At 45.0% G+C, this 18,080-nt stretch overlaps 1 protein-coding gene across 1 annotated transcript in view; it reads left to right on the top strand.

The window, feature by feature from the left end:
- Positions 1-15,767, top strand: part of SAMM50 (SAMM50 sorting and assembly machinery component) — a 17,525-nt gene extending 1,758 nt beyond the window's left edge. Inside the window, exons 2-15 of the mRNA XM_026864485.1 lie at positions 1,144-1,335; positions 2,750-2,851; positions 3,690-3,777; positions 4,873-4,979; positions 6,775-6,905; positions 7,109-7,196; positions 7,716-7,844; positions 8,515-8,586; positions 9,631-9,717; positions 11,928-11,998; positions 12,775-12,842; positions 13,660-13,806; positions 14,648-14,789; positions 15,553-15,767. Of these exons, the coding sequence (XP_026720286.1) occupies positions 1,144-1,335; positions 2,750-2,851; positions 3,690-3,777; positions 4,873-4,979; positions 6,775-6,905; positions 7,109-7,196; positions 7,716-7,844; positions 8,515-8,586; positions 9,631-9,717; positions 11,928-11,998; positions 12,775-12,842; positions 13,660-13,806; positions 14,648-14,789; positions 15,553-15,598 (1,470 nt within the window). The 3' untranslated portion in view covers positions 15,599-15,767. The remainder of the gene's footprint in view (positions 1-1,143; positions 1,336-2,749; positions 2,852-3,689; positions 3,778-4,872; positions 4,980-6,774; positions 6,906-7,108; positions 7,197-7,715; positions 7,845-8,514; positions 8,587-9,630; positions 9,718-11,927; positions 11,999-12,774; positions 12,843-13,659; positions 13,807-14,647; positions 14,790-15,552) is intronic.
- Positions 15,768-18,080: the final 2,313 nt, after the last annotated feature.

Below are 18,080 nucleotides of genomic sequence, written 5' to 3'. Positions count from 1 at the left end.
GGGGTGAAAAAGGGGGAGGAAGGGAAAGGGGGGGAAGTGAGGAATAAAAGGGAGAATGGAGGGAAAGTGCGGGGAGGAGAAACCGTCAGGAAGCAAAGAGCGGGGTCCCGGGGGGCCGCGGGCTGTCGGCGGGAAGGGACACCCGGGCTGAAGCGTCCTGTGGCAGGAGAGCGGAGAGCCCCGGGGCAAACCCTGCGGTCAGAGGCCCCGGGGAGCTGCGCAGGGGGCTCGGGGCTCAGGTGGGCGGTGGGCAGGGAGCGGGGCTCAGGGGTCAGGACGGTTCCACGGGGCCCCTGAGGCCTTTCACAGGGCTTGACTGGACTGAGGGTTTTATCTGATCGTGGTGACTAACGGAATTTCTGTTTCAAATTGTCGTCTTGTCTCCTTGGTTTTGTATCCACCTGCAGTGCAAGCTGGTAGGTGTTGCTGTTGGGAGCGAGAGGGGGTTCTGGGTTTAACTCGATCCTGGTATGTAACTGCAGTTTCCTCTCCCAGCAGAAACGCCCGTCCTTCAATACTGCAGCAAGTACTGTGTTAGCGAATTAAGACAAAAGCAGATTTACCGAGTTACCCAATCCCAACCCCTGCTTTTGCAGGCAGCCCTCTGTCCACTCGAGCTGGAACCCATCCCCCCTGAGGAGCCTTATTTTAGGGCTCTTCCAGGTGCCAGGAAGACAAAACATTTGATAAAACACAACTCCTTTGATAAAACATTCACTGCTGGCGGGTGGGCCCTGAGGCTCTTGCCCGTTACTTGGAAGGCCACTTTGAAGAGAAAGAGGAGCATACAAAAGTGTATAAATATAGGCAAAGCAACGTGCTGAAAACATCTTTTTGTTTTAAATTGCTCAACATTCCTACTCCTCTCCCTCCCAAAAACCCAAATGTAAGTAGCAACACCCTGATTTTTTAGATATTTTTTTTTTTAAGACGGTAGAATTCATCTTTAACACAGGAAGCATTCCTTAGATCTCGGGTTATTCTGGGGAGAGTGCAGGGTATTTTTGAGAGATCAGTTGACAAGGAAGGCGTTCAGCTTGCATTAAACATTTTGACAAGCAGGTGAGTAGCAAACGTGCTGATAATTCTCCTCTCTGTAGTTCTTCAGTTTTGCGTTTTCCCCTCGGGATCTGACGAGTGCAGCGTCAGTCATTTTCCTTTGCGAAAGGCAGAAATCACGAACCCACACACCAGGTTCAACGCTGTTTTCTTCTCCACTTTCAGAGTTTGGAGCCTCTTCCAATGGGGGGGCCGGACTTTGGTGCCTTGGGAGAGGAAGCTGAGCTGGTTGAAGTTGAACCGGAGGCCAAGCAGGAAATTCTGGAAAACAAAGATGTAAGTACCGGCACAACACGATGATTTTGTTGGGAAGGGAAATGTCTTCCCACCCTTGTTGATTGTTTTCCGAAGGGAACTTTCGAAAGTCTGCTTTGAGATGTGAGGGAATTAAATTCCGCACGGTGAATTTAATCCGGTGGTGCCTGGTTCCTGTTCTTCTTTTCCCTGCGGCGGGAGTTACTGGCCTCAGCTGGGAGCCAGTAGAACTGTTGGCAGGTGCTGATTTCCCCTCCCTCCTCAGAGATTTTGCTCAGCAGCAAACCCAGCAACTGTCCCTGAGCGGCGGGCGGGCGCGGTGTAGCCGCCGTAGGGTACAGTCCCACCGCGTGAATGATGGCGCTGACCTCAGCGGAGGAGGGGAACTTTTTTTTTAAAAAAAAATTCAGATGTAAGAGCATGTCTGTCTTGGCCCCTAACGCATTTAGCTGTGCTAGTGGGGTGAGGTACCCAGCACTGTTACCTTAATTTTCATGAAAGTTTTCCTTTCCCTTGTGCTGTTCAGAGTCATCCTCACTAGAAGCTTGGTAACATTTATTTGGTTCATTACATCTATATATTCTGATCGGGCTTTTTAAGCAGTTTGCAGTAATCCAAAGTTGCTCTTACTCTGCTGGTTTATTATATGTAAATACACGAAACATTTGCAGGTTTTGGGTTTTTTTTTGACGCTTACCCCTAAAACTATAATATGCTGAAAAGGTTGGAAAAACAAGGGCAATGCAATCACTGGAGTCGATTTGCAGCAGCTGACCTGGGATGGGTTGACATTTTTAAGATGAAATCATCTCAGATGATTTCACAGAATCATATCGGTTGGAGAAGACCTTGAAGATCACCCGGTCCAACCACTGACCTCCCATTTGTGACAAGATGAACGCTTTTAAGAACACATAAACCCTCACGATGGCAGTGATGCTAATACGCATTTTAAGCTACAGTGCTCTGGTAATAGCAATAATTTCAGTAGTTACAGTTTAAACATTTATGGCTTGTGAGTGTTTGTTTTTTCTTTTAACGCTTTTGTGTCGCTGAGACAAGATACAGCTGAACTGGGACTGATTGGTGGCATGTTTTCCCTTACATGTCTTAACACTTGAGTGTGATTTCTGCAGTGATTTATTTGTCTGTACAACACTTAGGACTGAAGTCTCAGCTGCAGTCTGTTACCGTCGCTTCTGCTACCCCCAGCAGTAGCTTTGGTGTCAGAGCTTTCTTTAATTTCCGTGTTAAGGGAACAACTTTCCAGAATTGTATCTAGCACTGTTATCTGATAGGGTAGGTCAGCAGTGATTAGCCCAGGCAGCTTCAGGGTTTCTCCCTTGGACAGCCTGTTTTTGCCTGCACTGGTGATGTTGGTGCTCGTTATTAGATGCAAATTCAGTATTTGTGTTTAAATGTCTGTTCTGTTCAGGTGGTGGTGCAGCACGTGCACTTCGAGGGACTGGGAAGGACCAAAGACGACATTATCATGTATGAAATCGCTGATGTTTTCAAGGCCAAAAATCTCATTGATGTAAGTATTGCAATGAATGTCACACCTCCTGTTTTAAAAATTCAGGTTTCGATTTTCTCTCTTTTTCCTGCTTTGGGCTGCTCCCTTCAGACATGGGGCAACTCTGGCAAGTTTTGTGATGATTCTGATCGTGTGGCACAGAAGCCAAACTGAATAGGAGATACTGGCAGACACTGTGTTTTGTCATGTATTCAGCTCGAAGATGCTGTGAGATGGCAAACAGTACTCCGAGATCTTTTTTCAGCTTTATTTTTAGCATTTGAGAATTGCTAAACTGTGTAGGTGACACTTTCAGCTAATTTGCTTAAGATAAACGACTGGATCTCGGCACAGATGGATCCTCCACGGAGGATCAGAGTGTGAGTTAGGCTCTTTGTGGTGGCAATTTTTCCTGGAGCATGGCTGGCAAAAAAGACCTGTGAACTCTAATTTAAACAAATTAGAGCGTTTGGGGTTTTTGCCAAAAGCAAGTGCCCCGTAAATACATGCATAAGCTTTAACTATGGAAATCTATTTGACTGGTAGGTTTAGGTATTAAAACAACAGGGAAGCAAGCTAACAAAAGGTAGGAACTGAGCTGGATGCTCAGGTTTGGGGTTTTTTGTACAGATTCAAGTGTTGAAGTGGTTGTGATCGCCTTTGAAGACTCATATACGTGTCTTTGTATACATCTGTGAAGATTTTGTGACCTAGCTGCACTTTAACTATTTTATCCTAGTTATTTTTTGGTAACCTGAAAGACTCCAGCGGACTGGGTGATCTTTGGAGGTCCCTTCCAACTCAAACTCTGTTATTACTCCACGATTCACCGACTGAGCTATTTAATCTCATCCTGTAGGTAATGAGAAAATCGCATGAAGCTCGTGAAAAGCTGCTTCGTCTGGGAATCTTTAGACAGGTCGAGGTTCTGATTGACACCTGTCAAGGTATGTATTGCCTCATTAATCCTCACCTTTCTTCTCATACACACCCAGACACGTGTATATTTCCCCAGGTAATAGGGTGGATGTTTTTTGTGTCCTTAACTTACTCTCCCATATGTCTTTATGTAGTTTAGATACACATGTAGTGTGCTGTAGAGATAGATATAAATGAATGTATGTGTCTGCATCCAGTAACCTTACGAAAAAGAGATATTTGCCTGTGTCTGTGTGTATACAAACATTATATGCAAAAATGAGTGAATTTCCAGCACGGAAATAATGACAGTGCACATCCCTTAATCAGGACTCTCAGAGGAGCATGCGAGGAAAAGCTTAAAAACGTGTCCTGTACTTCCATCTATTACACATCCCAGAACCAGCATCGTGTCGGCACGGCACACCCTGGGTGCTTAAGGCAGTACTAGTCATTGTGTCAGTCCTTGGGATGAAAAATCGGCTCGTAGTGTTAGTGGGGCAGGTGAACGTGTGTGGGTTTCACAGGAGGGTTCTGTGGACGTTCCTGTGGTGGCTTCCAAAGCCGTTGCAGCAGAACGGCGTGGGGTTGGGAAGGAAATGCAGTGCAGCCCCCCTGGTTGCTGCCCCGTGGGCTTTGGGCAGAGTTAGGTGCCCTTGAGGGCTGGGGTTTGGAGCCACTGCCCTGGCCGGAGCCCCGAGGGACTGGGACTGGGACTGGGACTGGGACTGGGGTGGTTCCTGTCCTTCAGCACTTCCTGCAGAGCGCTGGGAGCTCTGCCCTAGGGATAGCGTTCTTCTTGCCCTTCCTGGAGCACTTTGATCTCTCGTTATGCTAATGTCAGAATTTGTGTACGTCGTTGGGTTTATAGGTAACAGCCAAATGTTACTATTTCACAACTAAACTGACATGTTGATGATTAAAGCCTTTGTGCTAGGATTGAACCAAATTCTGCACCTCATATCCAAACAGCATCTTTTTCTTGAGCCATTTTTCTTTGTAGTGCAGACTTTGATTATCATTTCATTCAACCAGTTTTCAAATAATTCCAAGTCGTCTTCTGTCTTTACTTTTTTTTAATAGGTCTTTAGAGATAACATACGTTTGTTTGGTCGTTGATGCAGGAGATGATGCCCTTCCAAATGGTTTAGATGTTACCTTCGAGGTAACAGAATTGAGAAGACTAACGGGAAGCTATAACACTATGGTTGGCAACAACGAAGGCAGTATGGTATGGATTATTTCAAATAATTATTCATCCCTTTTGATACTCTTCTTACTTTCATGTTTCAAACCTAGGAAGGAGTTTGGTGATCCAAGCCAAATTATTTTCTTGATCCAGCTTTACTAAGGCTTTGCCAGACCATTGTCTCTGCAGAGTCTTTGTATTAGTCAGGCTTTCATTCAGCAAAAGCCTGTTTTGGGCATTTAGGGAAAAATGCTGTAGCTTCCAACTCAGTGTGTTAATTTTTTAATTCTTAAGATGACTTAAGTCATTTCTTGGTAATATTTAAGATGCTTTATCTGCTGGAGAGATGAGTAAGGGCTTGGCGTTTCATTTCTATTTAAAGTGTTCTCCTTGTCCTTGATTTTCACTATTTTAGCCCAGTACCAGTTATCCCAGGCCGCAAAGTGCAAGGTTTTCCAGAACCATACAAACTGTGGAACTTGTTCCCATTTGACTTGATTTAAGGATGCATCAGATTAGAATGCTGTGTGACAAATATTTACGGATTGACACAAAAACTAACAGCCGTGGTGGTGCTGTGTCAGTGTGAGAGAAGTGCTGGTGTGGGTCGATTGTGCTCTTGGGTGCTCGTTCCTGCACTGCTCTGCCGGCGGCTGCTGGATGACCCGGATCAGGGACTCAGCCTTCTCTCCTTAGGGGTATCTTTAACCTGGGTAAGATACTGTGTGACTCAGGTGCTGGAGTTCTGTGAGCACGGGCAGTTACTGCTGCCAAGAGCCATGTCCAGGGTGTCAGACCGGTGGGGAATCCCACCCGCGGGTTCTAGAGTGTCTGAAAACAGGCTGAAAGCTGCTGTGCTCCTACTCGGCTTTCCCCTCTTTTGATTTTGTTACAGAGAAGTGAAACATCTCGGTGATAAAAAAGCATGACTTGTGTACAGTGGTATGGGCGGCAGAGATTATGTTTCTGTAGGAGTTAGATTTGACATCTCTTTAATCCCACAGGTTCACCTGAAGTCTGTAGATCTGGCGTTTCAGCCTTAGAGCCCGTTGGGTTAGGGGTACCTGGCTGGCTGATGAGCGCGTCGCAGCCAGCAGCACAGAGTCCCGGGGGCTGACCTGCCTCCCTGCTGTGCGAGGAGGGCGGGCTGGATCCCACGGGCTCTTCGTGTTCTTTTAAAACAGAGCAGGGGCCAGGAGAGCAGCCCGGGAGCGTCTGTGCCCGGAGGAAACCCGCTCCACCCCTGCTGCCAAAGGGCCAGGAGCTGCCGCGGGGTTACGGGGAGTTTGTGTCAGAACAGTCAGAAGTGTTTAACGAGTTTCTGGAGAACTGTAGCGATAGGCTGTACTGCTGTCAGGACTGATGGCAAAAGCCTCTGGTTACTCGAAACAGAAGTAAGAGGGGAGTGACTCTGTGGTGACAGTTTTCCTTATCTCCGGGTTCTGACGGGCCCTGCTCAGAAGGAGCTTTCCTGGTGTCAGCTGGGAGCTCTGCAGGCGCTGAGCAGCTCCTGTGCGGCAGAGACTTCCTCTCATGGTGTGGGGCTGGCTGGGAGATTTTGTTTGAAGTAACAGCAGTACTGGTGACGCAGTGAGAACGCAGGTTAAGTCAGCAGCTACTGGACAGCAATAAAAAGCGGGTGAGTAGCTGTAACTCGTGATAATGTCATGGCTTCTGCTGCCAGCACACAGAGAAACCTACTTTAAATTAAAACGTGTTACAACTCTCTTTAACACCTTTGTTTCTCATTCTCATCGTAGATGTGTTTGTCTTCAGCATACAATTAAGATGCACACAGCAAGCTATATGAATTTTTTTTAAATTTTATTTTTCGTAGGTACTTGGCCTCAAATTCCCAAATCTCTTTGGCCGTGCAGAAAAGGTAACCTTCCAGTTCTCCTACGGAACAAAGGAAACTTCATATGGCCTGTCGTTCTTCAAACCACAGCCTGGCAAGTTTGAAAGAAAGTAGGGGATGCTTTTTTGAGTACTTTTTTTAGTGAAGGGATGTAAAACAATTAGTAACATCTTTCAGTGAATAATAATTCAATTTATCCCTTTGCTGAGGGGCTGTTAATAATGTAGCAGAGCTGGTTTCTTAAGTTTTTGTGATAATTTAAAACTCCACTTGCTTAAATAGTTTCACACCTGCCAGTAACGTTGTGTTTCAGTTTTTCAGTTAACCTGTATAAAGTAACGGGGCAGTTCCCTTGGAGCTCTCTTCGGGAAACTGATAGAGGAATATCGACAGAATTTAACGTAAGTGGAGCACGTGATTCGTGGGCACTGAATTCAGGTCACAGCTGGTGTTGGCAAATGTTTGCTTTACTCTTGTAATGATGGAAACACGTGGGCACAGGGCTGACTGCCGTTATCTGAAAGAGGTCAACAATTTTAGAACGACAGGGGTAATACACCTGAGTGCTTTTGTTAGAATTCAATCTTATTTTGGCCATGTAAAAATACCAGTGTGGGTTTTCTCCAAATTTTTAATGTTTAAAGCATTGTTTCAGAGAGGCAGCTGACTGTACCAGCCCGGTTTGGGATGGTTTTCATTTGGGAGGGTTCAGTAGTGCACACCTGCTTGAGGGAACACTTGGCTGGAGCAGAATTAACGTGACTCTGAAATGGAAAAGGGTTTCTCTTTGATCTGGGAAGTTCGGAAAGAAAAAGAATAGACTGATGTATAAATAAAGCTCAGAGAGAAAGACTTTTCAGGGTGTAACGTTTTAATTTTGTAGCAGAACTTTTTTTCATGTCTTAATTCTTTATTTGTAGTTTCCAGTCTGGAAGACCAATCACACACTGAAGTGGGAGGGTGTGTGGAGAGAGCTTGGCTGCCTTGCTAGAACAGCGTCCTTCTCCGTTCGAGAAGAAAGCGGACACTCTCTTAAATCTTCTCTCTCTGTAAGGCCTTTTCCTGGCAATTCTCAAAACCGCATTATTTTGAGTCACCTAATAGTTCAGAATGATACCAAAGCAGCTTTTTGTCGTAGTAGGTAGTGTGTTTTACTTGAGAGCTCTCTTGCTGTGTGCGGCGGTGCGGGCAGAGCCCGGGGGGGCAGGAGGAGGCCTTTCCCTGGCTGAGCGTTGCGTGCTGGCTGTCACACGGGCTGGCGGCTGCTTCCCGCGGGGCCTCCCTCTGCCAGCTCCTTCTGCACAGTTGGTTCGTGGGAGATGGGGTCAGGACATTTCCTCGTCCTACCTTGTTGTCCCTTTCTAAATATTCTTTCCTCTAGCAGTTTTTGGTCACTTGCCATCTTTAACGTGTGACATACAAATTGGAGGAGATAAGCTGTTTGCAGGTGACAGCACAGAACTGGTGATGTACACTGGGGCGTTGTTGCTGCTGTATTCTGGTCTGTACCACGGCCAGGAGGTACAACTGTGGCCTCTGAATTCAAAACTAAGTGGTTCTGTAGGTGTGTTGTTCTCAAACCCATGAAGCTACCCTGGCCTTAGTCAACCCTGGGGTTGACTTCCACTGTTTGTGCAGGTTTTGAAGGAAAATAATAGTGTCACTCTGTGGTATTCAACAAATACAGGAACCTAAGCATAATTTTTTGATTCTTTTCAGCATGGCATGGTAATTGATTCCCGTAACTCCTCAATCTTGCCAAGACGAGGTGCTTTGCTGAAAATTAATCAGGTACTATTAAATCACTTATGCTATCATTGGGTTTTATTGGTGTGCTTGAGTGAGTCTTAATTTATCCAATTGATGTTCCTGTTAAAAATGTCTAAAGCTAGAGATCAGTCGTAAAGTGGCTCAGATAGTGATGACCAGGGTTTACTTTTTATCTTTACAGTGTGTGCCCTTTAAAATCATTAAGCCTCTTTTGTGGTGGCAAATTTTCATTTGTATACCATTGGTCAGACAGCACAGCCATTTTATCTCCCCGTTAGCATTAAATGATTAGCTGAGATTTGTCATCCCCAGCAGTGTTTACACTTCACAGTAGGTATTAGTCCTTGTCTCCTAACACGGCCCCGTAAGACCACCAGACTGTGGTCCTGTTGCTGCTTACAAAGTTTGCCAGTCTTAAAAATGAAAGACTGGGTACAGATACCTCTCAGAAGGCATACACGTGTATCATTTTGACCCGGAAAATGTTTTTTTGCTCTTGTTACTGTCAGCTTTTAGGAAAGCTGGCTCTCTGCTGTGTGGGGTGGTGCTCAGAAGCATTAAGCTCTGCAGCGCTTTGGGATCCACTGCAATCAGAAGTGCTGCTGTTCCTGTCAGCAGCAGTGAACTGCTCTGGTTCTGAGTAAGAGCGGTCGTTATAATTCAGGGTTTAGTTAACGTATCGTTTGTGGCCTCAGACACTTCAATTGTCATTTTTGACCTGCCCGGCTGTAGTACGTTAGGAAATCTGCTCCGGTCTAGGTAAATACAGTGAGAGTTTTCATTTTGGGTGCAGGATTTTCCAGCTCCGTTCTGGTTTGCTCTCATTTACAAAACGTCTCAGAACGCAATACCTTGGTTCAATATTTGGAGGAGAGAAATGCAGCTCATTGTTCTGAGGGTCATGCATGGCTTTTCACTGCTCCAAAATCCAGTTGTTTCTCTGTAGCAGCGATTCTGTATTTCTCATAGGGAAAACTCTGCCTGTGCTGGTGCAGATGTGATGAGCTTGTGGAGGGAAGAAGCGTGTAATGCCCGTTACAACTGTCAGAACTTGTGTCTTCGCAGGAGCTGGCTGGCTATACAGGCGGGGACGTGAGCTTTCTGAAAGAGGATTTTGAATTTCAGTTGAATAAGCAACTTATCTGGGATTCGGTAAGTTTTTGAAAGATGTTTTAGTAATTGCTGTGAGTTAGCAAATGAGGTTTTTGGTTCCATTTCTTACAGTTTTTCACCATGGATTAGAAAAATATGGAAGTGAAAGATGGATGGTGTAGGTACCTTGATTTATTTTTTTTGAAAGTGATATCTTGATTTGGGTTTTTGAAATTGAAATACTCTTTTATTTTCCACCTGATGTTCCAGCCACGTACAGTCGCTAGAGAAGTGGCGTTTGTAAAGATTGGCTTGATTGACAGTTAACCACACCAACTATTTTCCTTTCAGCGGTAATGCTGAGCATGTCTGTTCTTTGGGATCGTTCTTAAGAGTGATTTTTCAAAAACTTATTGCAGGCTTTGTTCTGTCTCTTTCACCTGCTTATGAATCATCTGACTAATCTTGGTTTAGTTTTGTCACTGTAAATTATGCATATATGACCACTAATTTCGGTGTCATAGCGTGTAATTATTTCTTCTATATAAAATTATTGGGAAAGAATGGGAAGACTGATTTCACTACAACGCTAAGCTTGCACTACAACGTTTTGTTCACAGTGAACAATTTAAGTCCCAGTAAGACAGACACGTGGTACCGTGAGCAGGTGAGGTGCCAGCCTGCCAGAACACGTCACCATTTTTATGGTGTGCTCTCCACATCAGTGCTTTGCTGTGGAGTCACTGGGTGGGTTTGAAACCAGTTCCTGTACCATCATCCCTGGCAGTCTTGGTTTGGTTGGCAGAGCAGTTCTTGCTTACACCAACCAGATTGCTTTCAGAGGAAACGACACTCCAGGTTCAGGTTTAATGAACTTCAGCTTCTTTCGAGAACAGAGAGATCTTAAGTTTCAGGCAGTTTCAACAGCCTAGATCTAGTATTAGGTGGAAATAGGGGTTTTTTTCTGCTTAGTGAAATAAGAATTTCAATATATCCTAGACATATTTCTGTCTGTATTTAGAAGGAGGTTCTTGTCTCACAGCTGAATGGGGAATTAAGCAGCAACTTCCATTAGGAAGATTTAAAAATCAGAGGTTACAGTAATTTGCATCCCAACACACTAAAACCAGAAGCAAAAAGCAATGAGAAGATCTCTGCCTCTTGATAGCTTTTGAGGAAGTACTGGAGCAGTGAGGGGGTTCTAGGAGACCAGAAGAATGGGAGCGCAGTGCCAGCTGCCGACAGCTCCCGGCGGCTCCTGCCGTGCCGAAGCTCCCGAAGTGGTGCTGGGGCTCTGCCGGCCTGTGCTCTCCTCCTGCTCTTCCGAGGCGACTCAGCGCAGGGAGGTTCTGGGCCGGGAGCAGCGAGGCTGATGCAGAGGGGCTTCGTGAGGCTGTTTGCTGTACCCCTTCCCTGTTGCATCGTTACATTTGCACCTTCCCTGTGGTGGGAGAAAAGGCACTGCCTGGTGAGTGCACTGCTGATCTTACATTTATTTCCTGATTTGTGGCTGAAAGACAGCGTGTGCTCCTAGGAGGGCATTTAATGGCTTCGTGGCCCTGCCAGGAGGACTTTACTCGCCCCTCTGCCCGCTGCCGTGCCCGCGCTGTGATGGGCAGGGGAGTGTGTCCTGTCACAGGCTCCACGTCCCTTCGTGCCACCCCGGATGGGCCTGCGTGCAGCTGCATGCTGCACAGGCCGTGTACTGACCACAGATCTCACCGGCGGGTACACAGGCAGCAAGGAAATATTAATTGTATTTATTACAGTGATTTGGTGCCCAAGAATTACTGTGTGGTAACGCTGTATGTGTATTTGAAGTCAACGTAGTGACTTGCAGAATTGGTTTCATTTAATTATTAGGCTAGTTTATAGACAGGTAATAATTCTACATTTTTGGTAGCTATTTGCTGGACTTGGCCTCCTACGGGTTTAAAATTTTCAGGTGTAATTTATGTCAGCAGTGTTACTTCAGGACATGAAAATTCATAAGAAAACAGGAGCTGGATGCATGTTCCCGTTAGCTGTTGCGCGAGCAGCCCTCGGTTCCGATGCGCTGTGCTGACTTTCTCAGACATAGCACTGCAGAAAAGAAAGAGGGCAGCAATGATCAAGAGTTCCCTGAAAACACTGGTGGTGCGATGCTCCTGCAGCTTTCTGTCAGACTGCTGGGAGCTCTGCCTCTTGCTGAGGGATGAAATGTTACTAATGCTTTTTTTAGGGAAATTAAGTCATACGTATTAATAAACAATTTCTTTTTGTCTCCAAAGGTTGTTTCAGCATCACTTTGGGGTGGAATGCTAGTGCCTATTGGAGACAAGCCATCCAGTATAGCTGATAGGCAAGTTTCTAAAATGTTTCTTATTTTTTTTTGTAGTGGACTCACGTAGTGGATAAAGAAAACTTTAGTAGAAGAGAGAAGCAGTAGTAGTTCTGGTTCTGATGAGAATAAAATGATTCTAATTAGATTTAATTGCGTGTTAGAAATCAAGCCATGCCTTCTGGTTTTGATTTTCGTATTGGGGTAACATAAGTTCATAACTTGCTGTGTAGTAGCTCTGCCTGCCAATGTTTATGGTTGCAAAATGGTATTTAGAGTCTGCAAAATTTTGTATCAGGCATAGGTAACACTGTAGGTCTTTCTAGAAGTAAAGCCATTTTGTAACTGTTGGCTTTTTAGCCATTTTTGCTCTCTAAGACCTGGGTTTAAAGATCACGAGCAGAAACTGTTTGGACTGAAATTTACAGTAAATACCAAGTGTCAGCTTTGCATGGGATAGATCTAAACTGTGGTATTTGTATCTAAATGATTGCAACAGGCAGAATCAGACAGTACTCTGATTCTTCTTCAGTGCTGGGGATCCTTCTGCTTTGATCTTTGTAAGGGAAGGCAGACTGATTTTTATTTTTAATACTTCCATTTATTTTGAATTTCTTGCCAAATGCGTCAGGATTTAGGTTTAGCTATAATTTCTTGTATTTCTTTAAATACGCTTTACTAAACCTGTGACGAAGTTACCTGTAACTCAGCCATAAATCTTAATGCTGCTTTGCTAGATATTTTGAAGTCTGTCTGTTCTGGTGAAGCATTAAATTCAGTTTGTTTATCTTCACTAGGTTTTACCTTGGTGGACCAACGAGCGTGCGTGGATTCAGCATGTACAGCATTGGACCCCAGAGCGAAGGTCTGAAGCTTCTACATTCCACCCCGACAAGACTGTAAATCTTAGTGTGTCACAGAGTCAGATTCTGTCCTTCAGCTTTGTATAGCTTAAAAATAATCACACTTGGTCTGCACTTGGGATCTGAGAGGTGTTAGTCTCGATCTGTTGCTGTGTATTAGTTCAGGATGGACTGCAGCCCACTAGTTCTTAGTTAAGCCATAAGCTGATTTTGTAAACCCAGTGTATGTTCACACGTGCACACTCCCAGTATGTCACTTCAGTTAGTGAGCAACCTTCAAGCGGAAAAAGCTCCCAAAGAGGGTTGTAGCAACGGTGACGTTAAATCTCTGTGATACACGGAATGTCCCGGTAGCTCAGGGCACATGAGTCTGGTCAGCCAAGGTGTTTGCGGAGCCAGGAGCTTCCTCAGTTCCATTCCTTACTCTGCTGCTGACTCGCTGTTCAGTGGGCCCCGTATTCAGTATAATTTTAAAGCTAATTGTTGAATTGTATCAATTTCCCATTTTTAAAACAAAGACAAGTACTTTAGAGGTGGTCGGGAGGTAGTTTTTGATGAACCACAGGCAGGGCTGTGCCTCGGGCATGGAGGAAAAGGGCACTTCACTTCGAAGGTTTAAAGAATTGTGTTTAAAGAAAAGCGCTGATTTTTTTCCTGGACAGTGGTGAGGTTGGGGAGAGCTAGAAGGAAGCGGCCGGAGTTGTAAAGGGTAGAAGTGCACTGTAGAACAACTTCAGGGTGTGTTCTTGTGCCTTTATCACCTGGTTCTTTTAATATATTCCACAGTGAATGCTTTTATTCCAACATTGTACTAACTAGGTGATTACCTGGGAGGAGAAGCCTACTGGGCTGGAGGCTTGCATCTGTACACCCCTCTGCCTTTCCGGCCGGGCCGCGGAGGCTTTGGGGACCTTTTCCGAACACATTTCTTCCTTAATGCTGGAAACCTCTGCAATCTTAACTATGGTAAGACTCGGCAGAATTGTGTAGAACAAAACCTGCTTCTCTATGTACAGAACCAAACAGGAGAGGAGAGCTGTTCTGTGTCTGTTCCCTCAGAGTACTGAGTATCTTTTGGTGTCAGTCAGAAAGCTGCTGCTATAACTTGTGTACCTGACAGAGTGCTGGTCATTTTTTCAGCGCTCTACATAAATTCTAGCACAACCTGTAGGAAGGAGAGCTGGGATGGTAACAGCAGTGCCTGTGAATTGAGGGCGTGATCGTTGAGGAACCTCTCACGCTGCTCTGAAGGGAGATGGAAGGGTGATGTTTTAGGGGCATTCTGATGTTTACAGGGATGAGCTAAATAAAAAATCAGTGGCGTTAGAGCGTGGATGAGGGAGTGCTAGCTATGTGACTTATTTTTCCCTCCCATCCCCAACTTTTTTCCAGATACGTGTCTGTACTAGCATATGACTTTTCACTGGCTTTTCAGTCAGTTTGGGGACAGAGTGGTTGGTATTTGTCTGCCTCACGTGATGGGAGAGAGGCGGCATCCATACCAGGAGGGGGGACGCTTTGTGCGCAGTTGAAAAGCAGATTAATCAGCTTTAAAACTAATAGAGACCCCCTAAAGAAGTTTAAGTCTTTAGTACTCATTTCCGTGTTCATGAAGGTAGGTACCCCGTGGTGGGGAACAAAGATCAAGCAGCAGTCCAGGTAAAATCGTAGTAGTTTGAGTCCAAGGCCCTTGGCATTTATGGGAGTTGTGGGTAGTAAATACCTTCTGAATCTGGAGCAGCCTGTCTTCAGGCGCTGCGAGCACCCTGCCACCTTCTCTGATTCTTGTTTGCCCCTCTGCGTTCAGGCGATGGTCCCCGGGCTCACCTGCAGAAGCTGGCAGAGTGCATCCGCTGGTCTTACGGCGCGGGAGTGGTGCTCCGCCTCGGCAACATCGCCCGACTGGAGCTCAACTACTGCTTCCCCATGGGAGTACAGTCTGGTGACAGGTTTGGTTTTCACACCAGTTTCTGGTTTTAAAGGGTACTGCGCTTCCATCTGGTTTTGTTAGAGACAGTTGCTGCCTTGTGTTTATTCTGTGCCAGTGCAGGGACTTTTCTTCCCTTGCAGCTGCTCTTCCAGCTCGCTGTATTCGTTTCACAGTACTTCTTGGTTTAAGACTTTGTTTCTCAGGATTCAAAGTTCATCAAGCTCGAGACCAGCTGTGGAAATGTATGAGTAGCTGTGGAGTAGGTTTTATTTCTTTAGAGGAAATGATAACTCAGCTCATGGGATTTTCTTAAGCCTTCCAAAAACAAATGGTTGGATAAATACCAAGTTTAATGTCTTCGCTTGAAAAATGAAAACACGTTTAAGTATAGATAAAGGGAGAACAAATTAATTTGTTAGCAACCAATTATCCTACATCAAGCAAATACAGTACTCAATAAAAAAAGCTTCAGGGGGCCTGTTCTTGCCTGGGAAGGCTGTGTGAGGTACCCTGTATTTCATACAGAAGTTGGATTAGGTTTCTACTTGTCATTCGTGTGAAATGTGAATGAGTAACAGCAGTTTGAAAATCAGCGGTTTTAATCTGCTAATGCTCCGTACAGATGGCACAGTGGCAAAGCATTTGTTTTAAGAAGCCTTTGTCAGCTAATTGTAGCTTTCCAAAGATTGAAAACCTTGGGAATTCAGGGATAGGGAGAATTGATTTTAATTTCATCAGTACCTATATATCACTTATGCTGGTTGTTACTTGTTTCTTTTCAGGATATGCGACGGTGTTCAGTTTGGAGCAGGAATCAGATTTCTATAATACAGCAACATTTTACAGAAGTGTACGAAGCTGTGCTCTGTAGTTGAAATCAAGACTGTAACACAGCTCAATACGGTCTAACTTTTCTCTTGAAATACAGCTGCACATCTGAGTGATTTACCTCTCAGACTCCACAAGAAACTACATTAAAGAATTACGTGCTAAAGGTCCATTGTACCTCTGATTCTTATCAAACGTGGGGAGGCGTTTCTAGTACTCTGCCTGTTTGAACTTACAGTTGTTCCTTAAAACGTTAGAGGGTTGTGTAGGAGTCGGCTCTTGGATCGCGTTCACATGGTTGTAGTTGTCGCTGCCCAGCCTTTGCTCTTCCAGCCCCACGTCCCACGAGTGTTGGGATGACCAAGTGTGAGTACGGCTGGAGTGGAAATTAAGGGGAAACAGTTTTTCCTCCATCATCAACTTCTGTGAGCAAATGAACCTGAAAAAATTCCATTGGGCATCAAAAATTGTTTTATACAACTAATGGTTGTCAGTGAACCACAACGTTCTGATCTGAGCGTGTTTCACTGTTGTAAATCCCCTCTATTTAAATGCCCCCTGCAATCTGAATTGCACACTGCAAAAAGTGAAGTCAGCTGTCGAGCACAGCAAATACTGAAATGTAAAAATAACTTTGGAAGGTTGAGGGTCCTCAGCTCTGCCGCAGTTTTGAGTGTTTTAACGCCCCCAGTGAAGCTGTTGGGTGTGGCCTTGCAGGCGCAGCTTTTTGGAGCAGCTGCCAACAGGGACGGCTCGGACTTCATCACGTGCTGCTGCCTCGTTTGCCTCAGTGCTGACTCTAGGTGCTAACTGCACTTAAACGTGACCTCCTGCTGTATCGCTTGGCATATATTCCAGTTTTTGTAGTGTTGAGCTAATTCACTAGTTTAGTCCTAGCGATTTCATCTTTGAATACAGTTATGCTTTAATTTTTTTTTTTATATGTATCAATCCTGAGTTGTCAGCCTAAGAGAATCTGAACTTAGAATCCACTTCCCCTGCATCTAAATTTACATTTTTTTCTTTTGTTGTTAAATGTTGGAAAATTTAAAATCATAATACAAAGAGGACTCTGGGAGAGTAGATGAGAAATACAGAAGCTGTTATACTCCCGCGTTGTTCTGCTCTGGTAAGAAGCCTGGTTTGGCCATATTGGGCCCTGCCTGAGTGCTGGGCGCTGCCAGCAGATCTCCTCCCCAGCCAGGTCAGGGCTGGGACTGCGCTCTCCAGTGCGGGGTTTTACCCGTGGCTTTAGTGCTGTAGAGATGTCAGCTGTTGCTGTAAGACAGTAACTACATCTGTTTATGTCGACAACTCACTTTCCAAAATACGAAGGCTAGAAACTGGTCTGCCTAGTTTTGCAGGGCTCCGCTTGACTAAACATCCTTCCCTTCTTAGAGACCTGCGGCAACAGGCTCATGGATGTTCAAAACACAAAACTCTGTGATGACAGAGGTCAGGTCTACTTCAAATACCAAAATTCAATATAAAAAAACTTTTCCAGTGTGTATCTAACAGCTGCTGTAGCAAATACATTTTCAACATAGCATTTCTGATGATTTTTGTTGTTGTTATGAGATAAAATATGACACTATGTTAAGACTGTCAACAGATGTTACTAGTTTTTCTCCAGCACTGTCTATGTTTTGACATATAAAAATATTTTTAATGGGAATGTTTAGATACCAAAGTAGTGTTAGGATTTTTTGTGATGAGTTCAAAGTTTAGTTTGGCCCTTTTGATAAAATCAGATGTATTCTGTTGCCTTGAGAACTCTTTTTTTCGCGTGTGTGGTTTGTTGCTAAGGGCTGCTCGGGTGTAGCACTTTAATCCTAGGTGGGAGAGCCCTCAGCGAGTATCAGTTGGCCGTTTCAGAGGGTGTAACATCTTCCTGAGCTGGGCAGCCCGACAGAATCAGCCTCAACCTCAGGTTTCACACTAAGCAGCACCCGGCCCGCCGTGAAGTTCGGAGCAATCTGTGATCTACCTGAGGACTAAGGGATGAACGGGGCCAGCTGCTGGTGGCTGCAAAGGCTTTCCAGGCTGAGGGAGCCCGCTGCACCCCCCGTACGGCACTGGCCTGGCAGAGTACCTCGGAGAGGCTCTGGAAATACTGTTACTGGATGTATGTTTTATGACAACAGTGCTAAATTGCTGTTGGCAACTGCAGGGCTCTTGGATGATTTAAGTTAATTGGGGTGAGACTTAATGCTGAGTGTATTCTGTGCGAGTCGGAGCAGTTGGCTTGCTTCCGTCGAGCGGAAAATGCAACCTGGACTGCAGCTGATGGAGCTGTTGTCTGCATGGAGTCAGTGGTCTCTAAAAGTCTTCCAGTTAGACGGAACACGTAATATAAATTATTCTGAGGCAAATCAGTAGCATGAGTTAAGCGGTACATTTCCACCTCAATATTAACTAAGTAATGTTACTAAAGACAACCAACAACCAAAACAAAATCCCCCCAAACTCACATTTTCGTTCA

The sequence above is a fragment of the Athene cunicularia genome (genome assembly GCF_003259725.1).
Source record: "Athene cunicularia isolate RWA chromosome 1 unlocalized genomic scaffold, athCun1 chr1_part2, whole genome shotgun sequence".
NCBI classification, from domain to species: Eukaryota; Metazoa; Chordata; class Aves; order Strigiformes; family Strigidae; genus Athene; species Athene cunicularia.
Note: the sequence above shows the minus strand (reverse complement) of the source record. Positions and strands in the feature narration are given on the sequence as shown.